The 24,803-nt window shown below is 57.5% G+C and overlaps 1 protein-coding gene across 1 annotated transcript in view; it reads right to left on the bottom strand.

The window, feature by feature from the left end:
* SORCS2 (sortilin related VPS10 domain containing receptor 2) overlaps positions 1 to 24,803 on the bottom strand; it is a 446,479-nt gene that overhangs the window by 145,423 nt on the left and 276,253 nt on the right. Inside the window, exon 3 of the mRNA XM_057501991.1 lies at positions 13,162 to 13,261. Coding sequence (XP_057357974.1) covers positions 13,162 to 13,261 — 100 coding nt within the window. The remainder of the gene's footprint in view (positions 1 to 13,161; positions 13,262 to 24,803) is intronic.

Below are 24,803 nucleotides of genomic sequence, written 5' to 3'. Positions count from 1 at the left end.
AGCCTAGCGGTGTGGCTGCACGTACAGGGGTGCACCTGTAATTCCCACCAGCCTCGCACTGGGTCTGGCCTCCCGTCTGCCATGTCCAGCTCAGCCTGGCGGCGGTGGGGCCCAGGCCTTCTCTCCTTGCCCCCCACGTGCCCTCAGGAAGAGGTCCTCTGTGCCCAGCTTCTGGCTGACAGCACCCACCCTTCCCAAGGGCCTCACTCCTGCAGCCACATGCCTCCTCCCCAGTGGGTCAACATGTGCCAGATAAAATGCATTATTTGTACCCACAAACCCACCGCTCCCCCCAGTGCCTCCCCGTCAGAGGGATAATCCACTCTCTCCATTGCTGGAGCCCAACCGCCCCTCACCCGGAAGACGGCAGTGACCCACCGCTGGGCATCCTCCCACCTCACCACAATGCAGCCCAACGTCTTCCTTTAATTACAGCCCGGTACCAGCTTCCCGGCCCTCTCAGGAGCCGTCAGTGGACTGTGTGATGTACAGACTGTGCCCCAAACCCCTCAACTGCTTTGGGTGCCCCTTTACTAGCGGGTGTGGCTACGCTGACTACAGAGCTTCCTCATCGAAGCTCTGGGACAGTTTCCTCAGAGGCCCGGCCCAGCTGTCTGCCCCCATACTGGCTTTTCTCCAGATCTCTGCGGCCCCTGGACCTTTGCACCTGCTGTTTCCTCTCCACGTTTTCATTTATGTGATCCCTTCTTCAGATCTGGGCTCAGGTGCCACTTTTGCAGGAGAACTCCCACGACCCTCTACTACTATGACTTTTAAAGCCACGTTGTCTCCTACCACCGAGACTTTCCTCCACCCACGGGGTTTGTACTTCGATGCCCTTATTTTGACGTCACTTTGCCTACCACGAATGAGCACGGATGGTGTCCGCTGTATTCCCTCACCGTCCACTCCAAACAGCTGCAGGATGAAAGAAGGACCAGCTTGGGTGGGGCCACTGCAGCCCCTCCTTGCCTCACTTGCCCACACGGGCTGCAGGGGGGTGTCGGGGTGTTTCCCCCAGGCCCTGCTGGCTCACACCGGTAGGCAGGGAGTTGTGGCTGGGGGGTATCTTTGGAAATGGCCCCCACTAGGAAGTGCCATCAGAATGGTGCCTGCCTTCAGTCATTTACAGAGGATTTCAAAAGGGATTGCACTTAACCACTCCTTGAAGTGCCCATTAAAACAAGGCAGATTAATAGCAGCCCATTCACACAGCTGGAGGTTCTGAAACGATCCATCCCATGCCATTACCATCACTTTCATACACAGGGTGAATTTACGCTGGAGGGGTCTTTGCAGATCATCCCCGTGTCTCAGACAGAACTCTGGTCCCCGGGAGAGGCCTAAACAAGGCCGCCCACCTGGACGGTGCTCCTGCCCTGTCCTCCCACGCCCAGCCGAGAGGATGGCCAGTCTGAGCGGCGGGTTCCGGACAGCCAGTTCTGTGAAGCTTCTGAGCATTTCACCTGAGCCTCACGGGGGTGCCCCAGCACTCAGCTCGTGTCCCTAAAGCAGCCCCTCACACCGCCATCACACCTGTCCCTACACGGGTACATTTTATGCCCCCTTTCCTGCATGCACCTGCCCTCTGCTTTCTTCTGTGTGGCCAGCTCAGCCCGCAAAGCATTTCTCTTGGGGAGATGTCCTTCCTCGGGGCTCCCATAGCCCTGTGCAAATCTCAGTGTTGGCACTTTGTGTCTCTGCCAGGCATCCAAAGTGCCCTGAGGTGCCCACAAGCAGTATATAAGTGTCAGGTTGTTCCCTCTCCTCATCAAACTTTGATCTTAGTCTTGTTGAAGAAATTGTTCCTTATAACAAGGTCATCAAAATATTCTCCAGCTTTGTCCTTGAAAGTTGCATGGGCTTCCCTCTCACATATAAATGTTTAATCCCCCTGGAATGGTTTGTCAGGTGGTGGGGGCAGAGGTTCAGTCTCATTCATTTTCAAGTGAATCACCAATGCCCTGGCACCATTATAAATAGTCCATCCCTTTAAATAGTCACACACACCAGCAGTGCCCAAAGCGTTCGTATGTATCTGGGTCTGTCTTCAGGCCCTTCATTTGGTCTATTTGTCAATCTGTCCGTCCAAAGCATGCCAATAGATTTTGGTGTTTCTGGTAAAGCAAGGCACCTTGTTTGTTCTTCAGGAACGTTCTACTTAGTCTTTGATACATTTTCAAATCAGGTCATCAGGTTCAAAACAACCCCAAACCTCTTGGTGTTTGATGTAGAATTTCATTGTCTATAGATAAATTTGAGAAGAATTGACTTCTTTGCTAAATTGATATTTTCCCACCTATTCACATTGTATATTCTTCATTCACTGACATCCTCTTAAACATGTTTCAAAAACATTTAATAATTTGGTCCATAAGAAAAAAGTGCCCTGGGGACAAGATAGCCGTCTTTTTCATGTTCCTGTTTCCATGTATTGTAAGTATTCCACCTCTAACCACTTCAAAGGAATTTGCCAAATTTGCTTTGGCACTTAAAACCTTCATTGTGGAATGTCCAGCCCCGGAGCACCTGCTGGAAGGATGTTCTTTGAGAGGGGTGGACCCAGGGGGGCTTCCACAGGGATCACACATGGCAGAATGTCATCTTCCCACTGTGGACCCCCATACCTCCTTTCCTGCCGTCTAAACTGTGCATAAGGAGGTGTGGGGATGTCAGGGTGGGGCAATGGGCAGGTGTGAAGGGAAAGCCAGCTCACCACCCAGGGGGCACCGTGCCTCCCTGCAGAGGCCGACCTAGCCAGGCTGGTGGTGGAGGGCTTCCCCAGGGTCTTGCAGGCAGGTAGGGCCGCTCTGTTCCATTAGCCTTCCACTCAGTAGACGGTCCCGCCCCTAGCATGGCTCTGCTTCTTGAGGTTTATCTCTGCCCTGTCTGCATAGTGAGTGGACAGGGAACTCGAGGATGCTTGGGGCAGGGGCCAACACTGTTTTGCACTGTCCCGTAGAGAAGCCCATGCCCTGGAAGCCTTTGCTGTCCTAGTCTAGATTTCAGGGCAGGCTCTCCCTCTTTGCCTTGGGGAAAGTCCTGGTGCCCAGGGGGACAAAGACACCGTCCTGGGAATCTTTATCTTCCAAGCAACAGCCAGGAAAACAACTAGGCAACACTAAGATCAGAAACCCCAGTGCTACCACACAGGCCACTGAGGACCCTCAGAAACGCCACCTGCCCCATCTCGCATGGACCCTCACTCTCAGGGAGAACGGGTATTTAATTCCCTGCCAGTGAGGGGGATGGCCACATTTTGTTAAAGTATAGCACGACTTTGGAGGACATATAATGACTAATTTATAAGGGACAAATAACTATTTAATTGATCACTAATTACATGACAGTTAGAATTCATAGCATGGCCCTGTCCTTAGGTATCTATTTATGGGCTGCATGGAGCACAGTTACTGCGCCTGCAACCGTTAAGAATACCACAGTCGGCGGCACTGCCGATTACAGAGCATAATTACCCATGTAATTATTCTCTTATACCCGAGTAATTACACGGTGGTATTATTTGTGTATCACAATTTATTCATATGCCTAATCACAGTCTCCTTTCACAAACTGGGACCTGGCCCAGGAGGCACTGATCAATTTTTTTCTTACATAAAAGTCACCTGGTGAAAAGCTCAGCGGCCTGGCTGCCTCGAGTTCACCGCCACATGGACAGAAAGTGAAGCTCTGGGGTGAGGGACTTGGGAATTCACACCCGACACCAAGCCCACCCAGCCCAGCGTGAGACATGAGCTATAGCCCAGCCCAGCCCCACCTGGGTGAGCTCTTTGCTGCCACACGGGGCAGTGGCCCTCACGCTGCAAAGCTCCTTGCATGCCGAGGAGCAGCCCTTCAAACCTTGGTGTTTTTCTGGCCGTGGTAGCAGTGGGACCACAGAAGTGCAAGAGGTGACTGGCCCTGGTGGAATGGATGGTGGCTGGCTCTCCAGGGGCCACAGACACCACGGCATTCCCTGGGGTCCTGGGGCTGAGTGGGTCTCCTGTGGTCCCTGTGTTGCCAATCACTGTAAACTTCGTGAAAACAACACACATTTATTCTCATACAGCTCTAGAGGCATGGAATCCAAAGTCAGTCTCACCGGGCTAAAGTCAGGTGGGGGCAGGGCTGGTTCCTTCTGGAGGCCCCGGGGGCAGGGGGAGGGCCCATTCCTGGCTTGTCCAGCTTCCGGGGGCAGCACTGCGTCCCCAGGCTCCCAGCCCTTCCATCTCCAGCCGTTAGTGTAGTATTATCTCCCTCCCTGACTGCCCGCACCCCACTTCCACCGTCACTGCAGGGGTTCAGTACGAGACACTCCAAGATGCGCCACTTCGGCATGCACATTATTTATGGATGACTGTGGTGTAATATGACCCGGGGTGGTGGACAGGGAAGAAGCCAGCAAGGCCCGTGTGACCCAAGCCTTGTCTGTCCCGCTGTCTCTGGATGGCTCAGCAAATGTTCTCCAAGCAGCCACTCTCCTCCCATCCTTTCTGGGAGCTGCCGTCCTGCTCTTTCAAGTCCCAGACCCCTGCCTGCTTCTTAGTCCAGAATGGCACATACATGCCTGTTTTTGCCCGACTCTCTTTGGAAGCGCAAGCTTACGTGGATTCCCCAATCGGATTCCAATTCGATTTGACTTTCTCCCGTGAAGCTGCCTTGTGTCAGCCCGACCGTTAGACCGGCCAGAAGAGCCTTGACAGACAGAGGGAATGTGTCCTCCTCGACATCACACCGCCTTCCGGCCGGCCTCTCACCTCCGAGGACCGCTGTGGCTGCATTAGGCCCCCCAAATAACCCAAGATAGCATCCTCATCTCAAGATGCTTGACTTGATCACATCTTCACTGTCCCCTTTGCCACATGAGCAGACATGCTGATTCTGGGCTGTGGTTTTTGGGGTGTTAGATTCTGCACTGTTTTCAGAAGAGAGAGTAAATTCAGAGTCTCTTTCCCCCTATGTTTTATTAGTTCCAGAGACCAGAGGTCCAGGAGACTTGTTTTCTGAGGAACTAGGGCTCTTTTCCTTTCTCTCCTCTCCCCTGCAATAAGCTATTGGCTTTAAGAGGCACTAATTTTCCATGCATTAGCTGAAGTTTCAGGGGGTTCACTCTATTTCTGAGACAAAAGCTCTGTACACCGAAAGGCCCAATTGAGCCATTTTTCTCCAGGACAGAAGAGGATGCCTGGCTCTCCAGGGAAACGGAGCACATCGCTGATGGGAAGAGAAGTCCTATTTAGCTCAAGGTCTACTTCCCAGCACCTGCGGGGCTCCACTGTCTGGCTTGTTTTCCCACTGGCAGGAGCTCCCACCCTCACAGGGAACAGACCTCAGAGGAGCAGGCCCACCCTGAGCTCCGCTGGCAGAGGGAGGTGAGGCCTGGGGATGACAGGGGTGCTCCTGGGGTCCTGGCTTTGTTCTCAGAGAGCTGGGGGTGCTGGGGATCAATACCCCACCCAGTGTGCCTCCTCTTCTGTCCCAGGCTGATGAGAACGCCCTCGCAGGGCCCACCCTATGGAATCATAATGGCAGCTGGCAGCGTGGCTCTACACACTGCCAGCCCTGACCACTGTCTCCCGCTCCAGCCTGGCCACCAGAGGGACTCCGGGTGTCTTCCCAGGCTGGTGGTCATGGCATGTCCCACCCTGGGCCCTTCATGCTCCTTCCATGGCCTGCCACTTCCCCAGGGCACCTCATCTCAGGGAACAGCACCCTCACTCACCTACCGCTTATACCAGAAGGCTGAAGGCACTGCCTACTCATGAAATGTCTCCTAACTTGGTCCCTGTCTTCCCCATATCTCACCAACCAGGTTTACACCTATTATCTCTCACCTGGGTGTCACTTCACAGATGCCAGAGCCATGCAGATGCCCACCAGATGGCTAAATGAATGAATGAATGAATGAATGAATGGATGGATGGAGGGATGGATGGATGGGTGGATGGATGGGTGGATGGATGGGTGGATGATGGGTAGATGAAGGGTGGATGGATGGAAGGGTGGAGAGTGAACTCCTTTTCAGTCCATGCCAGTCTCCCCACCACAGTAAAAGAACTTTCTTAAAAGACAAGAAAACTAGCTGGCACATCTGATTTTCTCCTGGGGACCCCACGAGCCCCCCACCCTGTGAGAACAGACTGCTCGGGACTTTTGGAGGGAACGCCTCTCCCAGGAAGTCTGGGACACCCCCACTAGCAGCCGGCACACATCTGGCCTGGAGAGAGTCATCCAGGCACAACCCCTATTTGCAAGCACGCAGCAGCATGGGGTACCACGAATGCTTCCTGGCGGTCCCAGATCAACAGCAGAAATGCACATCGACATACCTGCCCACTCCTGCCCCAGAGGATAGTCCCGGCAGGCGCCTGGCCTCCCACGTCACATCAGTGGAACATCCACTCCCAAGTGGTTTCTCGGTGGCCCCCGAATGGGCCCAGGTCCTAGGTCTAGAGACATGTCCTGACCGTGAGCCCTGGGTACAAGGTGGCACACTGGGATGCCCACAAGCCCGGGCCACAGCAGGTCTCAGATCACGTGCGGTGAGCCCTGCAGCAGCCCAGACCAAGCACGGGCACTCCTGCACTCGCCTCCTGAAGATAGATGTGCACCTCAAGCCCATTTCCCGATCACAGGGAGATGGCAGGCCCTCCCAGGGGTACACGAAGGATGGGTCTGTTCTCCAGAGCCTGGGTCCTGCTTCATGCCCAGTGGCACATCCAGGGAAAGACACACAGAGTGGGTTTGGCCCTTTCAGAGCCCAGTTGCGGGCCAAGCACTGCACCCTGCATGTCGCACGCACTGGCCCTGGCCCCTCGGTGCTCCACAACACTGACACATGAAGGAGCCACCGGGGCCGAGCACTGCGTCACGTCCTGCGTCATCTCATCTCACACCCACCACGACTGCGTGGGTGGGTAATGCGAACATCGGTCTGCACCCCAAGAGGCAGAGGAGGGAGACACGGGGATTCGAGCCCCCTCAAAGCCCGGTCCTCCCTCTGTCTCCCCTCCCCTTCTCCGTTAACATTCCTTGTCAGATGCTCAGGCCCGGGAACAGGGAGATGGCGGCCAGCATGAAGAGAAACGAGCAAAAACAACCCCTTGCTGCTTAGAACACTTCTTAAAAATATGAGTAGATCTGAGCTTCGCAAGGTCCTGGTGCACAATCAGGGTCCCCACAGGACCTGCAGGGCTGCCACTGTCCGGCCTGCACCTGGCCAGAGATGGCCTGCCTAAGTGTCCTCTAAGCGCAGGTGAGGGTCCGCAGTGGACACGTCCATGGGGCCTGGGCTAACCTCAGCTCCCTCCTGAGGGCGGACCACCACCACGCTCTGCCAGGGACCCAAGGGAGGAAACGAGACAGCAGCGGACCCAGGGGTCAGCGGCTGGAGGGAGGAGCGGGGCTCCACTGCAGGGAGGGCGGGGCGATGCTCAGGGCTGGAAACCAGGACCACAGGACAGGGGCAGGGCAGCTGAGTAGAGGGCGCAGACAGGGAAAGAAGGCCTGGAGCTGACCTACGCATGCAGACCAAAAAGACCCAGAGACACAGAGCAGACCAGACTGCTTGCTTTTCCCACCCTGTGATGTCCTGGGGAAGCAGAAGGGCACGGGCTGTAGAATAATTAAGGAGGCTGGGCCTCACCTCGGCCACAGGACACAGTTGCACCAAGAGAGGCAGCAGGGGCAGGAGGCCGTGCCCTGGAGAGGGTGCCGAGGCCCAGGGAGCTGGGCGCAGGCGCAGCACCAGGACCGGCGCCCTTCTCCCAGGCCTCTGCCCGCCCCTGCAGGCTCTCTGCCCGCTGGAAGGGGCGGCCATGGTGATCCTAGGACAGGCTGACTGCTGTGGGTGCAGAGCTGCTCAGAGGCGGTGTGTGCAGCAGAAAGAGCAGCTTGGGAGACACTGGGGTCTGGGTGTAAATCCGGACTGGCTGCCCACTGGCTGTGTGGCCTTGGGGAAGCTACTGGGCCTGTCTGGGCTCTGCTCCTGTCACCTTGCAGGGATGTGGCACGGAGCGGAGGTAATGTTCGTGCAGCCCCCCGTGCCAAGCTCGTATACAGGAAGGGCCATTCCTTATCATGGTCGGTACTGCCTCTTCCGAGCAGATTTTTCACTCACTGCAACATTTTGAGCTTCCTGGAGGTTGGATTTTAGTTTGATTCATTTCTCTGTCCTGAATGCTCGGCACACGGCAGTTGCTCAAGATGCCTCGCGTGAGTGAGCAGAATGAGTGAGCAGGTGAACTGACAGAGACCCTGTCCTGACCCTGTTCTTCTCAAAGTAGGAGTCATGTGCCCAGGAGGCCCACAGTGGCGGCTGCGCGGGGGTCCTGGGCTCCAACCCAGAGCGTCCTCCTGGGCCGTCAGGGCGACAAAGACTTTTTGTTAAAAGTGTGTGTGTGTGTGTGTGTGTGTGTGTGTGAGAGAGTGAGAGAGAGAGAGATTTTAGTGTTCAAACTGATATATCATGGAGCAAAATGAAAATTCACATGAATTTTTAATATAAACCATGACACTTAAAAGCAAGTACATGCCCCAGCCACCCCTCCCACCCCGGGTCTCCTTCACACCCTCTCCCCATGCCACTCTCTACTCATGGCCACGTCAGAAATGTGTTATGGGTCCAAAGCTAATGTGGGAACTGCAAACAGCGTGGAAGGCCCATGGGGTGCATTTGGGGATTATCAGGGCTCCCAGGGCCTCGGGCCAGGCCATGACAGTCATAGAACACCTTGCCCATGGCATCAAGGTGGGGGAGCTCTGATTTTACTGCAGGCAAGACAAAAATAAAAGGGAATTCATTTTTGTAAGACAGGTTGCAAAGTGGTCTCTTAAGAAGCTGTAAAGTGCTCCTTGGCCTGTAATTGCTGCTAAATGGACTCCTAATAGTATTCACATTTTCCTATAAAATGTATCCATTACCTGATAACAGGAGAGGTAGGTTCACCCACACAGGCACCCCTACAACTAAGGGCCCTGCCTTTTCCCAGCTCAGATGCACCCCAGGGTCATTCATCTCCACAGGAGACTGAGTCTGGCCCTTTTTCTTACTCCTCCCACACAAATGCAGAAGTTCAGTTTCTCAGCCACCTAACAGGCCTTCAAAAGTTCTAGAAGGTTAGAGTTGTCTGTGCAGACCACCTTTGCGCCCCAGCAAGGGACCCCATACCTAGTAGGTGCTTAATCTGAATTTGTCTACAAAACTGGATTTAGGGTTCCCTGTCCCAGCAGCCTGGCGTGTAGCAGGGCCTCGACACCTGCTGCATGGACGGGTGTCGGTGTGGAGAGGAAGCCTGCAGACCTTGTGGAAGCACCTGCACACAGCAGGGAACGGGGAGCTGGGCAAACGGAGAGGAGCTGGGTCCTGCCACACGTGCCTCGTCCCCTGCTGCTGCTCTTCCGCCGGGAGGACGCCAGGGGGGTCCAGAAGGTCCGGACTGGAAGGGGCTTTGGACACCCTCCGGTTCAAGCTCCCCATCTGATGGATGGGAAGCTCAGGCCTCATGGAGGAAGAGTATCTGCCCAGAAGTCAGGCTGCACCCTGTCCAGCCACGCACATTAAGGAGAAGCTGATTTCCCACCTCCAGTACAGCGGGCTGGGCTGGGCTTGCCCAGGTGTGAGGAACCCCATCTGCTCCCAGGGACGCTGCCTCGGGGGCCTGGTGAGCTTGGGCTGTGCCCAAGGGTGCTCCGGGGCCTAACAGACTCAGCTCGGACCCTTGCTCAGTACCAGGCACAGACACTCGGTGTATGAACTGCACTGTGAATGCTTTGCCACCTACCAGCCGGGTGACCTTGGACAAACCTGACAGACGGAAGGGAAAGCCTGTGGGGTGTGTTTGGGGACAGTCAGGCTCCCGGGGTCTCGGGTCATGCCACGACAAATAGTAGAATGCCCTCTATGGGTTTCCCAGCTCCCCCAAGCCTCCGTTTTCTCACCGGGGTAATAAAGGTGATGCTGCAAACCCCCAGGTCATGCCCCCACTCCCCGCAAGTGCAGGACTAGACTGGCATCTGGTTCTGCCCCAGAGCCTGGCACCCTGTGCATAGTCACCAGCAGATGGCTCAGGGATCGAGGAACTGTGAGTGGTGAGTAATCTAATGCAATGATGGAAGGAGAGTTTCTTCCCTAGTAAACATAAATCTCTTCCCCTAAAGGGAACCAGCCCTGCTCAGCCCAGCCCACCGCATGCAGAAGGCCTGAGTACCGGCTCAGTGCCAAGGGCCACTCACTGTCGAGGACACGAGTGGATGAAAGGGAGCCCCCCGCCCCCGGCCTGCACGGGCCTGCTGCTCTCTAGGACCACCTCCGGGAGTCTGAAGACCAGCCCATGGCGGCCCCAGTCTTCCCCGTTACCCATTTCTCACTTGACATGGTCTCACATCACCTTCTTCTGTAAAAGTGGTTGTGGCTTTCTGCTCCTAAGTGCATTTACCAACCTCACACCCACCAACAGCCCCTCCTGCAGGCACGGCTCTGGGGGTGCAGCACTAGGGGTCCCAGCCCTGTCCTGGCAGCCCGCGTGTACCGATTCATGCAGTCCTCACTTAGCTGCTACGATCCTACCTGACAGACGGGGAAGCCGGGCACAGAGCCCTGAAATAACTGCTCACATTCGCCGGCCAGGGAGCCGTGGGGTCCACAGCCTGGAGCTTGGGCCTCCACTCACCTCGGCCTCCAGTGGCTGTGCCCGTACAGGGAGGGGGACCCAGCCCCAGCCGCTGCCCCACACCTGTCCCGCGGCTACAGGTGGGGGAGCTGGAGTGTCGTTCTTGAGACGCGGGGGCCTGGACTGCCGGGAGCAGTGCTGCCTTTTCTGTGACTGATTAACTTGTTCTCTCCACACAGAGAGGTCAGGCCTGTGGGGCTGGGCTGCAGTCACTGGACAGAGGGCAGTGCCCACCCAGATGCCTGTCACGGACACCTGCCAGGGCTTCCATCCCCAGGCAGACACAGGGGACCAGGCCAACCACATGAGAAAGTACACCCCGGAACCAGTTCCCACCCTTAGAGGGTAAGAAGAGGCCTCCTATATTTCCTTCTAGGAAGAATGTCCAGAGGAACACGTGAGAGCTTTGCTTGAGCCAGACCCTGCTTTGAGTTTAATTCTGTCGGCTCCCCAGTGTAGATGCTGCTGTTACCCTCACTGCACCGGGAGGCTCACAGTTCATGCGAAGCTGCAGAGCTGGTGAGCTGTGGGGCTACACCCGGCCCAGGCCCGGCTCCGACCCAGCCCAGGCCCAGCTCCAGCCCAGCTCCAGCCCGGCTCCGACCCAGCCCACGCCCAGGACCACCCCAAAGCTCCAGCAACAGAAATAAGGGATTCAGCGCTCAGCCCTCCTGTGGCCCAGCTCCATATGCCTGACCTCCTGCCCCCCAGGCCCTCCCAGGCTGCCACAGTCTGGGCCACCACCCTGCCCCCGGGCACTGCTCCTGCCCCCCACTGCTCCCCCTGCCTGCCTCCAAGAGGGATGCCTGTGCCTTTAGGGGTCTTTGGAAGCACCCTCCATCTGGGGCTGCAGAGGGTGGCCCTCTAGGGGAGGGGTCAGCTCAGTCCTGAGGTGCATGGTCGGGGGGCCAGTCTCTGCCAGAGCAGGAATGGAGGCCAGAGCATTCTGGAAGCCTGGCTGCTGCCTGCGTCCATGACTTCGCTCCCGCTCAGGGCAGTGATGAGACTGGAGCTGAGCCTGCCTGGGGATGGGGAAGGTGGGGAGCCGGGGGTGGAGACATGGATGCTGGGTGAGCGGCAGGGCCTCCCTCATGCTTGCTTCTCCTCCTGCACAGAAAGGGCCCTCAGTCCTGGACCCAGAAGGCGCTGAGCTCAGATCCAGGGCTCCCACCAGCTGTGTGACTGGGCGAGCCTCAACTCCCCACACCTCCGCTTCCTGTCCTGGAAATGGGATAGTAATGCCTCCCTCCTTGGGCCTTCTGGAGCCGAGTGAGACCACGGGCATGAAGGCAGGGCGAGGAGCCATCCACTGCCTTCTCCTCATCCCCAGTCCTTCCCCTCCAGGTAGCGCTGGGTCCCCAGGAGGAGGGTCCCCATCCCTCCAGCAGCACCCACCCCACCTCTGCATCCCGATTCTGTCCAACAGGAAGCTTTTACAGCAGTGAAAGTCAAGGAAGTGGGGAAACCTGCTTTAGAAAGATGACACCCCATTAAAAAGTGCCTCTGAGATTACCTGGGCCACGCCCAGTGGGCGCTGCACACCTTAGCACCCATGTTCATTAAACTCGGGTGGCCCTCAGTCCCTGCAGAGCCTGCCAGGGGCACGGGCACACCGACTCCTCTGAGCCCGCTGATCTGCCGTCAGCGTCGCCAGCAAGCCCTGAGGGCCCTCCCGGACCTGCTATCTGGCATCAGTCACTCCCTTTCTGGTGACTTACAGAGGATTTCACAGGTTCTGTGAAGCCCCTGCCTTTCCTTTAAAGTCACCAGAGCAACTGTCAGTACCTGAGGGCCAGGCTCTTGCCCAGCAGGCACCGGGCTCTGGATGCTAACCCCCAGTGCCACAATTCTCCACACAAGATGGGGTTACAGCTCATTTACCACAAGCACCCTGAACTGAGTCCCTTTCTGCAACAATGAGCTGCTTCCCTGGATGGAGCTCAGTGCACTGGGTGCTTCCTCTGACCTCCTTCTGGGCTCCTGGGATGGCCCGGAGACAACCATGGGCTTGCAAATGGGTTTCTCACAAAAGCAGCCTTGAAACAGCCAAACTCCCTATTCCACAGCCAGGCAGACAGTGAAGTCAGGAGACACACTCAGACCGGAGGGGCAGCAGGGCGGGCGCAGAGCAGGGTCCAAGCCAACTCCCACCCAGATCAAGGGAAGCGCTGCTGAACACGCGGGCCACTACTCCCCTGCCAGGGACCGCGGACCAGAGGGAGAGGTGCCTGTCCCCTCCACCGCCACGCAGCCGCCACTCCTGGTTGCTGTGTCCTGACCCATGCGGCTCCCCGGGGCGGGGAGAAGACAAACACCCCGGGTAAGCCAGAGCCCTCCGAAGGCCCAGCTGGTTCCGACAGTCACCGCAGTGGGTTACGGCGCAACGGGAAGGGAGGGTTGGGGAGCGGGAGGTAATCAGGCACACGCCCGGCCAGCCTCCAGAGCAGGAGCTGGCTCTGCAGCGTGGTGGCCGCCCGGGCACAGCACATACCTTCCTCTTGTTGGTTGGGCAAATGTAGAAGTTGTCGATGACGGTGGTGACGCCAGGCTGGAGGGTGAGCTTGGTGTAGGACGTGCCGAAGTCCGAGGACCTGGGGGAGGAGGAGGACAGCCGTCAGCAACGGGCCCCTCCGGGCACAGACCGATCGGGCCCACACTGTATCCAGCACGGGCCATGTGCCCAGGACACCCTCTCCCGGGGAGCAGGTCATGGGGGGCCAGGGCTCCCTCAGGGACACCAAGCACTCGCTCGTATCTGAAGCTGGGGTGTGGATCAGGTCCTGGTGACGGCGAATGCCAGCACCTCCCCACCGGGTCCATCCTCCTTGGCAGCCGGCAGCGTGCCGCCCCGCCCCTGGTTCCTTTCGGCTCAGTGTTCATGAGGGTCTCATGTGCAGGCACCTCAAGGCCTTCTGTCTTGATTCCTCAACAGAGCCCGGCAGAGCCCGGCACTCCGTCTCTCTCGCAGACGACCCAGGGACAGTGAGGCGACTCTGAGCAAGTGGGTTCCTGCCTGGCATCACCTCACTCACGAGTGGCCGGCTCAGAACACGAGTGCTGGCCTGCCCCCCACACAGCTGGCGTCCTGTCTGCTCTATAGGATGTCCCCACCGCGCTGAGGCCTCCTAGTGGACGGTGTGCCTGGCCATGTCCCTCCCTGGGCCCTGGCCACCTGTCCATAGCCCTGCCGGGGGCTGAGGGCTCCGGCACCCAGGCCGGGGCAGACACCCCAGGCACTGCTGGAAATCAGCGCCCAGGCCCTGTGCTGGCCAGCGAGTGCCAACACCCCCTGGCTCACGGAGAGGCCAGGGCTCCTCAGGGCCACCCTGGGCCAGCCCCACCCCGCCTGTGGGCCCACTTCCCTGCCAGGAACGTGAGGGTGCAGAAGAGCATCTCCACGAGCCGCCCAGCCCCAGCCCGGCCTGCAGCAGCAGGAGGGAGAGAAGGGCGATTTCATGTCTGCTGTTTGGAAACAACCCACACATGAGAACATGGAATTAATTCCAGGTTGAAGCTTAAAGTCCCAGTGACCCTGAAACCAGACTCCTTATTATCACCCCATCGATGTGCTGTGAACGCAGAGCGTGGCCGGGAGCTGGAGCGCAGCCAGGCCCGGGGGCAGCGTTCCCCACCCCATTGCAGACACGCTCGGCTGCAGGGGTCCCCTGGAGCTCGCCCATCTTCCAGCAGGTTGGGGAGCTCAGCCCCAGGTGGGGACAGGGACAGGAGAGGGAGCTGAGCCCCGGGCTGTGGGTGGGCAGTGCCCCCACTTACACGAGGGGGAAGGGCTTGGATCCTGTTCCCAGACCTCAGCACCGGATGGCCTGAGCAGCCCCTTCCCCTCTGTCGCCAGGGGGCCCCGTGGGGAGGCCTGGAGCTGCTTAGCATAAACACCCCTCCCCACAAGGAGCTTCTTAGGCCCCCTCCGCGGATTTCCTCTAAACCTCAGTGAACCAGAGGCTCCCGGAAGATGGGCGTGTTTACTGCCTGGGGGCTTAGTGGCCACATGTGCCCATGTCCTCAGAGGTCAGGTCCCACCCAGTCCTCAGGGTCACAAGGTCCTTCTCAGGCCGGGTCAGAGAGTAGCCCCTGTCCCCTGACTGCTAGGGGAGTCCAGCAGGGGCCCACCCCCTTCCAGGGTGGCTGGGAGAGGGTCCCCGACTGCCCTCGGCCTTCCCAGGGAGGGAACAAAGCAGGCCCCCCAAGGGGTGATTAGGCAAAACTCACAACCTCGGAGAATTGATTTTCTTCGGGAAGGAGAGAGCCAGAGGCCCCTTAGCAGAGGATCGATGCAGAGGCCCAGGAAATTTCAGAGCCCCGCAGAAACAAACGGCGTGTTTAGGAGCTTGATGCGCGCAGCCTCCTCTCTCCCTCCCCGCTGGACAAGCCAGTCCAAGCCCTGTGGACCGGTCCCACCTCCCGCACCTGAGGACCCACCCCTTCCCTCGTTTCCTCACACCCTCCGCCTCCCAGGGACGCAGCCCCCTCCCTGAACCCCGCTCACACCTGCTCACACCGCTCACCCGAAGGCACCTGCACGTGGAGCCGGTGGGACCAAGGCCTGGCTACCCAGGACCCTACAGTTCAGGGGGTGAGGGGAGGGGAGAGGAGGGGAGAGACAAATAAGCAGAAATAAAACTGCACCCAGTGCTGTGAAGAGTAAACAGCGTGGGGGTGCAGGGCAGTGGGATGAAGGGAGGCCGGGCGGCACGCCTGGCTGGGGGAAAGCCGTTTGCTTGCCTGGCCAAGTAAGGTCCTCTTAGAATCCGTGTCCTCTCACAACCTGTGACTGTGGCCTTGTTTGCAAACAGGTTGCTGCAGATGCAATTAGGGTAAGATGAGGTCACCTGAGCCAGGTGGGCCCTAAGCAGTGACTGCCGTCCTACGGAGAGGCAGATCTAGACAAACTCCGGGAGGATGCCGTGCAGACGGGCCTGACAAGGGACGGTGAGGAGCCGCCAGGAGCTGGGATGCAGGCTGGCAGCAGGTTCTCCCCCAAGCCTGCCAGCACCCTGGTCCCAGGCTCCCACCCTCCTGTGGACCATAGACTTCATTGTTTACAGGCGGCCAGTGTGCGGGGCTTTGTCAGGGGCCAGAAGACACAGACACGCCCTCCAGGCAGAGGGAGCGACAGGCACACAGGCCCTGGGGACAGGACACCCCGCCCTCTCCTCTGGAAGCAGACTGACAGCATCCGTCTAAACCCAAGCCCCACGCCTGCTTCCCTGGCATCAGCAGCTCCTCCCCTGCAGGACCAGGCGAATCCCCCAACTGCCCTCAGCCCCCAGCGCCCCGCCTCCAGCCCGCCTCACTCCCTCCAGCCCACATTTGCTCCCTTTATGCTCTAAGCTCCACACTTGTTCAAATCCCTTCACGCCACATATGTTTACTGAACACCTACTATGTGCTGGCCACTGCTGCCCATGGTGAGCAGGATAGACACCACCCTGCCCCACAGAGGGACAGGCTAGCTGGTGAGACAGAGAGCAGACGGGTAATTCCAGGTGGGCGATGACACCACGTGTCTGTGACACTCCAAGGAGGTGGTCAGAGCGACCTGGCCGGGTCCATCCCCAACTCCCCTGCCCCCAGCTGCCCCCACCACCCACCCAGTCTGCCACCCCACCCCCTCCTTGCTGACCCTTCCTCCTAAATCCTTTGCATTCCATCCCAACATCTCGACCCCCCACCCCGTCCGAGCCCTCCTCACGCCCCAGCCCTGTCCCTGAGGGGGTCCCCACTGGCTACAGGCCCAGAGGAGGGCGAGCGGAGGCTGGGCGGATGGATTTCCTCAGGGAGCAGGTATTTCCAGTGGCTGCTGTGACGGAACCACCACAGGCGAGTGGCTTAACGCAAGCCAGGCTTACTACCCCGCCGCCCTGGAGGTCAGCAGTCTCATGGGACTTACCGGCTAAAACCGAGGTGTCCGCCTGTGTTGGAAGCTCTGGGGGAACCGCCCCTTTCCTTTCCTTTTCCCGCTTCTTGGCGGCACCCCGAAGTCCTGGCTCCGGGCCCCCCCTCCGCCTTCCAATGGCATCCCTTCCGTCCCCCCCGCCACCACCCCGTCCTTACGCCTTTGCAGTCACAGCTCCCCCGGGCTCCCACCTGTAAGCACCCTTGCGATGGATTATACAGGGCTCCCTGGAAAATTCAAGGAAACCCCCCACCTCGAGGTCCCTGATTTAACATAGCACCTGCTCACAACACGGCGGTGGAGCTCTCTGAATGTCCCGTGGTGCTTGTGAATTCATCCAGATTGAGGAACATTGTATGTGCAAAACACATGCCAACTTCAAAGACTTCATATATAAAAAATGTAAAATGTTTCATCATAATTTTATACTGGTTAATGTTGACATAATATATTGGATAGACTGTTAAATCTCCCCACATTTCTGGGTACGCATCCTAGCTCCTATTTGCCAATGAAGACTGAGTTAAATAAAATCTATTAAGATTAATTTCACCTGTTTCTTTTTTAACTGCTGGAGTTAATTTTATTAGAGCGGTTTCAGGTTCAGAGCAAAGCTGAGAGAAGGTCCAGAGCTTTCCCACCCCCCTGCCCCACACGCACATGCCTTCCTCGGCCACCTGCACCTCCACCAGGGTGGGATGTCTGCCACCATCGGTGACCCAGGGTTGTCCCATCATCATCCCCAGAGCCCACAGCTCACATCGGGGCCACTCTGGGTGCTGTGCATCCTGTGGCTTGGACACGTGCGTCGTGCCACATGTGCCATGACCGCAGCACACAGAGCAGCCTCCTGGCCCTAAAAGGCCCCCCGTGCTCGGCCTGTTCGTCTCCCCCCAGCCATGGCGACCCCTGATCCTTCATGGCCTCCACAGCTCTGCCTTTTCCAGAATGTCCTGTGTGGGAAGCATGCGGTGTGTGGCCTTCAGGCTGGTGGTCTCACTTTGTGATAAGGTTCCTCCAGGCCTTTCCGTGTCACCCATTTCCTTCTACTTTTTAATGAGCATCTGAAACTCCACACGTGGCTGGCATTTTATTTCTAATGGACTCCATGGTCTGGGCGCAGGCTGAGGGTGGCCTTGGAAGGGGGAACCAGGGTCCTGAGGGGACAGGTCTATGTCCCCCTCCAGAAAGTGCAATCTTAGGGATCAGCTTCATGACTGCAGGAAGAGTTAGCCGGCGCCGGGGTCCAAGCACGGGCCCTAGGAGCTCATCCCTGCTATTCCAGGACTGCTGTAACTGGTGGCAATACAGGTGACGGGGCACGTGGGGGGCAGGTGAGGGGCAGGACACTCACCGGGATGTGGAATCAGCACCATGTGGAGATGCGTGAGGTGCCAGGTTAGGGAGGAGATGGCAGCTAAACCCAGGTGACACAGAAGGTGGAGCGATACTGCTGGGGGGGGGGAGGCGCGGCCTGGGGGAGGTGAGGGGCTAGGCTCAGGGGGGCAGCCCTCGGGGAAGCACGCTCACCTGACCCCCCAAGCCCGTGGGTCAGGGCTCGAGGACCGGCCAGGGCTGGAGCAGGGCCGGGGGAGCCGAGCGGCCCTGTGGGGCTACAGGCACCGCGAGCTGGGCGGGCTCAGGGCCCAGGTCAGGCCCAGGAAGCCCCCTCAGGGTGCGGGCATCAGTCCCCCACTCTGAGACATCAGAGGGTTGGAATCAGGGGTCCCTGAGGCCCCTGTGAGCAGAAAAGGCTGTGGTCACACACCCTTAACCTGCAGCCACCCCTCAAGTATCCCTGCTTGTTGGCCAGCCCCCCAACATCCCTTCTGAGGGGGGCTGTGGGGCTCCTGTTCCCCCGAGGCAGGTGCTCCGGGAAATCTCTGGCCCGGACCTTGATTTTTCCGGTGAGCGACTCAAGTGTCCTCACTTCACCTCATGATTTCCTCAGGACACAAGTTTCTCAAATTCAAATAAATGACCAAGGCTAGCAGGATGCTGTCTGCATCGTGAAGATTTATTCTGAGGAACGGAAGCAGAAGACAGCTGTGGTGCTGTACGGTGTCCGCCTCTCGTGGTGCATCCGAGGAAGTGCCTGGAGGCTCCCCCACTCCTCCCACGCCCGGCTGCAAGCGGGGTGGCTGGGGCTGTCGGGAGGCCCCGAGAGGATGGGCTTCTCTCCTCTCTGGGAGGAGGGTCATCTGTGCTGGGCGCTCACCAAGCTGGAGACCCTGGGAGAAGGGCCACCCTCGGACTGTAGTCACCGCACCTGTGCTGGTGGCCAGTGGGGCTCAGGGGGTCCGAACCGAGTCCAGCAGGGGGGCTCCTGGCCTGGGACTGTGGGCACAGGTGCTGAGGGGGAGAAGTGGGCATACTGACCCCCAAATATTCACACGATAAGCCTTTTCTCCACCCTCGCCTGGCCTCCCTGTGTGTCCCTGTGTCCACATTTCCCTCTTGTAAGGACACCCATCATGGGATGCAGGGCCCACCCTAAGTCCTGAATGATTTCAGCAAACACCCTATATCCAACCAAGTAAGGCTTCATTCTGAGGTTCTAGGTGGACATGGATTTGGGGTGGGGGGCATCTATCAACCCACCGCAGGCCGTTGCGTTTATTAAACACCTACGGTATACAAGGGTGAGTCTGCATCAGATGCCTTACATCCTGAGTCTGGTTTAGATCTCCCCACATTCCTGGATACGCATCCTAGCTCCTATTTGCCAATGAAGAAATGAAGACACAGAGCTCACGGCTGGTCAGTGTATAGCAGGGAAGCAAAGCCCCCTTCTGCTATCCCTCCCCTAACTGGGCCCCAGAAAGAATAGGGTGCGTGGGCAGGATTCAGGGGCGTGGGCTTGGGGGCAAAGTTCCTTCAGAGATCAGGGCAGCACAATGGGGACCGAGGCTCCACGGGACCCTGGTGATGGGGCAGGCTGTCGGCGTTCCCGATCAGCCCCCCAGCATCGGCCGTCCATCTACCAGGGGCCAGCTCGGTGCCAGGTGCCAGGATGCGGCCTGGGGTTGACGCTCGATACGCAATCTAAGAACTGCCGGAGGAGAAGGTCAGCAGAAGACGGCTTGAGCAGTGACCTCGGGGTGGGCTGAGCAGAGAGAGGGAAGGCCTGCTCCAACCTGGCCAGTCGGGTCCCCACCTCCTTTACCGCCTGGCTGCGGTCCACTCAGGGCTTTACTGCCCTGAGCAAGTCTGGTAGACACAGGGTGATGTGCCTCAGTGTCCAGCTGGTCAGCAGGGGGCAGGTCATAACCCAGGGCCCTCTGGCCAACTCTGAACCCAGTGTGCCTCTTCTCCCTGAAGTGTGTGCATGCGGATCACGGAGATGCAGTGAGGACAGTGGTCACCGAGACCACACGGGAATCCATGGGCCAGACACACAGCTGGAGCTCAGGGAGTGCTCCCAGGACTGCTGTGGGGGTGCTCAGGGAGCCGGTGAGCAGGCTTCTCCAGCAACAGCCTCCCAGGGAAATGGTAAGGATTGGACTGGATTCTGTCTGAGCGGTGGATCTGGCCACACACCCATCCCATAGCTGTCCTGGTGAGCCCTGAACCTGCACACTAGGGACAGACGCCCCTCTCCTCTGCGGACAGGATCCGAATCGGTGGGCTGAGTGTCCAGAGGAAGGACGAGAGGGGTAGGGGAGTGAGGCACACTGACCCCTCTGGGTGACCTTCCTCGGCGCTCTGTTTCCTCACCGCTTCCAAGTTCTTCTAGCTGCATGGCATCTGGCGACTCAGAGAGTGATCATTCCAAGCCACATTTATTCAAATTAAAAATAAAAGCCAGGCTCTATAAACAGGCAAATAGAAACATGGAAGGCAAGCACAGTTGGAAAATCACTCTTTGCAAATCGGCTGCTTAATTGCTGAGTGTTTATACATCGTCACTTTTTAAAAAAATGATTTAATTAAACCATTTTCATAGTCTATAATTATTTTATTGGCAGGGAGACATGTTCAGCTCTCACCCTGCCCCCTCGTGCAGAGGAGCCCCCGACTCCCGCCCGGCTCCTACTGGCTAGCTTGGAAAACCGCCACAGGTGTGAAAGGCGGTGCCCACCCGTGTGGTCCCATGAAGGACTCTTGCTGTGCAAGGGGCAAACTCAGCTGCAAGCAGGTAAGTCCCGTGCCCGGGCTCGTAAAGGATGAAGCTCGACTGCATCTGACTGGCTCCAGGCTGTGCACCTTCTACTGGCTTCCAGCTCTGTAGGCCACTGTGGTTCTAGATGTTTTGTTTCTGGAGGTCTTTAAAGGACACAAGATGGGGCCTTTGCGATGGTTGATTTCCCAACTGGTGGGGTCTTTAGAATTGGATTATAACCACCAGAGCTCTACAGCCACTCTGCAAGACCTCAGCTGGGCACGCTGACCGGGCTGCCGCCAGCCCACACCACAGAGGGAAAAAGCAGGGGCGTGAGCCGCAGCAGGCGCAGAGCAGGGAGGTGTTGCCTGGAGTGTCCACAGGCTGCAGGCGAGGCCAAGCTGCCCTTGACACGGAGGGCGGCTCACTGAGAAGCACCCCAGGGACCAGCCAGGATGTTGCTGTGTCTTCTGTGTTAATCGGGGAAGTTGTATCTGACGGGGGTCTGGAGGGCCAGGCTGGGCTTATGCCCAGGTGAGGGCGAGTCTCTGGGGACCCTGGTGCAGCGGGGGAGTGGACGGACTTGCGGAAGCAGCACTGGGTGCTTTCGATTCTGTCAGGAAGGACACACAAGCACCTCGGTGACCGCGACAGGCCAGTCACCTGCCAGGACTAGGCCCTGCCGGAGGCCAGCCCCTCCCTCCTGCTGTCCAGGGTGAAACACACTGATGTGCGTGCTCTCCCAGCAAACCGATCCATTTGGGAGGAGGCCAGGCCCCTCTAAAGCCCAGAAGTGTCATTTCAAATAGAAAATGCCCGAATAGAATAAGACAAATAATATCGCAAATAGACTTGCCACAGACCAGATATCGCAGCTCTGAATAGCTCTGCGATCCAGCAGCCGCCTCAGCCATGGAAGAGGGTCGGCCCGGAATCCCAGCAGGAGTTGGGTGGGAGAAGCAAGCCCAGAGGGGCCCGGCGTGGCATGCTAGCCGTTTAGGACCTGGGCCAGGGTAGGCTGCCCTTCTGACCTGGCACCTACCCCGAGGAACATTTCTGATGTTAATGATCCACACACACTAAAATTTCCTAACATGCCAACATAGCCTCTACCCTTCTTGGAATCATTTAAAAATAATGGAGTGAAACGACAGAACACAGCCCCGACAATAACGAGGAAAGAAGACAGTACTGCAACCATCGCGTGTCCCTTTTATTTTGCTACACCACTGTCCCCGTGGGAATATATTTACAGTGTCGCAGTCACAACGCGAGGGCAGATTCTGTTCTGGTTTTTGCACCGAACCAGGCAGCGTGTCTGCTCGCTGAGTAATAGTCCATCCAGGGCACGTGGTGTTACTGACGGGGCCTCCGTTAGGCTGGACTTTGATAGCCTTTCCACGGACACTGAGTGCCTGCGTGCCGTGGGCTTGGGAAACGTGCTTTTTCTATTTATTGCTGTCACCAGAGCCCTTCTGCCCTTCCCAACAACATCTTCATTACTTTTAACACATCCTGGATTATTCCCTAGGGTTTAGTCCCAGGAGCAGACTCCTCAGCGTGGCTTTTTAAAAGCATTTTCTTAGATGCAGGAAAATGTCGGATGCACTGGAGAGCGTGTCTTTAGGGATACAGTTTGGAAATGGAAGTGTGTGGGCCACTGGCTCAACTATTCAGTTACATTAAGAAAATTCTAATGCAATTATTTCAAAAAATAAGGGGGCTCATTTCTTCTTAGGGGGTCCTCACATAAAATGGTAATTTTTTATGTGCCAATTCCTGAATTACAGAATCTGACACTCTAAATTGATTTTTTTGACTAACTGTTGACTATACCCAGTTTCTGCGAAAGGCAGCCCAAATGATACACTGAGCATTTTTAAAGAAGAGGAAAAAATGTAAAGAGATGTCAGCAGACGAGACTGGGGTGCTCTGGGAGGCACCTCTTCTTCAAGGTGTTAAGAGGAATAGCTCCGTACACAGCACAGAAATGAAGTCTTAAGGAGCAAAGACATATCGACACCGACAACTTCCCATCTCAGTAAACATCAAAGAAGGGATTTAACTCATGAAACTGGGGCTATCGGGTTGAAATTTTTTAAAGGCAAAAGTTCACGGGGCACAAAGCAAAGGCTGATGTAACTGAATAGTTGAGCCAGTGGCCCACACACTTCCATTTCCAAACTGTGTCCCTAAGGACACGCTCTCCAGTGCCGGGTTTCTCCGCGCACCTGGCCTCTCATTCCCCAGTGGGAGGCCCTGTGACACCCACTCTGGTTGAAGTTGGGAGAGCTGGGCTTGCGACATGCCTCCATCCTTTTCTGATCTGGGGCCTGGGAAAGGCCAGCCAGTAACTCTGAGATTTACCTTGTTTGTGATTTCAGCAATGGTGATGGAAATAATCATTGCTATTCTCTGCATGTCACGTTCCAGGCTAAGCACTTTGCATGTATCATCTTGTTTAACCCTCCCGGACCCTGGAGGGTGAGGACAAGTACCACCATCCCATCTTCTGGAGGAGGAGACTGAGGCACAGAGAGGCGTGGGGAGCTGACTCTGAACCCCACAGTCTGGCTGTGGGACTTTGCCCCCCCATACTCACCCCACTCCTTGCCAGCAGCTGCTTCGCAAACGGCGTGAGAGGAGAGACTTCTCTGATCCACACCCACAATTATGGCAGGTGGGGGGGAGCCAGAAACCCCCAGAGAAGGAGGCTGAGGCTCTGCGTGCACCTGGAATTTTCCCTCCATGGCTCAGCTGCGGGCAGGAGATGGGCATGTCCCACTCCTTCGGGGGCATGCTGTCTTCCCAGGAAGCACCCCCTCCCCACACACATGTGTTCCTGGGGCCCTGCCCCCATCACCTGCATATGCACACAGGCATCCCACTGGGGTAGTGAGCAACCCCCTGGCCCCCTGCCACATAGCCTGTGTCTCCCAGCTGATAGAACCTGCAGGTGGTGCCAGCCAGCCAGCGGCCTGGCCCCACGTTCCTCTTCCTTCAGCCTACACTAGTCTGCTCTTCCAAGTCCTGTGATTCTCCCTCTGAACAGCCTCCAATGGGTCCCTAGCACCTTCGGAATAAACCAAGAATCCCTAACAGCAGGCCCAGGGGCAGGCCTGGGAGGGCAGACAAGGGGGATGCTGTCAACTACCCCTTTTGCACAGGGCAGAAGCAGGGCCCAGCGAGGAGAGCCTCACTCAAGGCAGAGCCTCCAGAAGGTGGTGACGAGACACGAGTCATCTGCTGAGCCTCCCTGTGCCCCCACGGGGGACCCCTTGCTCCCCTCCTCCATGCCCACAGCTCCCTGGGGCACCTGCTCCACCATGAATGGATTCTGTTTCCTTGACCCACCTGACAGCTCCTTAAAGGCCAGGCTGTGTCTGGCCAGCAACTGGCCCAACACCTGGCAGGAAGTGAGTGCCAGTAAACACTGGTTGAATGGATGCAGGAGTGAATGAATGACACGGTGCTCAGGCACCATTGTGGGTACAGCTGACCCGACGCCTCCGGCCTCCTCATATCCTCCCCTGAATAGGATACAGGCCCAGGAAAGGGCAGGCACTCGCTCACAGCAGTCAGTAGCTGAGGGGTGACTTTGACCAAGGTCTCCTGGCCCCAAGCAATGTATCTTTGTCTAGGTGACGTCAGGCTGTGTCAGCGAGACACCTGCAGGGCAGAGGTTAGATGGTCCCTCGCTCTGACCTGCGGTCAAGAAAACAAGATGGAACGGAACCCCTCCCACCTTACACGCACCAAAGGCATCTTCGAGATTCATCGGGTGAAGTTTGGAGATTACAAAGAAAGAATAAGTAAATAAAGGCTCATGTTGCTGGCCACAGGTACTTGGCAGTAACGTCTGCCCACAGGCTCCAGGGTGCTGGCAGGACAGACAGGTATCTGGGCATCCTTCATCCAACTTGCAGAGGATGCAGCTCCATGGCCCCCCAGAAGCCCCCAGAGCCCGCCGCCTCCAGCACTCTGGGAGACGGCGCACGGGGCCCAGGGCTTTGGCTCTGGGAGGTGGGTGGCTCTCTAAGACTGTGCAACAGGGTGGCCCTGCAGAGCAGTCTGGTCACTCCACCGCCCCTCTGGGCCAGCAGGTGGCTGAGCTCTG

This window comes from Manis pentadactyla, chromosome 5, assembly GCF_030020395.1.
Source record: "Manis pentadactyla isolate mManPen7 chromosome 5, mManPen7.hap1, whole genome shotgun sequence".
Taxonomy (NCBI): Eukaryota; Metazoa; Chordata; class Mammalia; order Pholidota; family Manidae; genus Manis; species Manis pentadactyla.
Note: the sequence above shows the minus strand (reverse complement) of the source record. Positions and strands in the feature narration are given on the sequence as shown.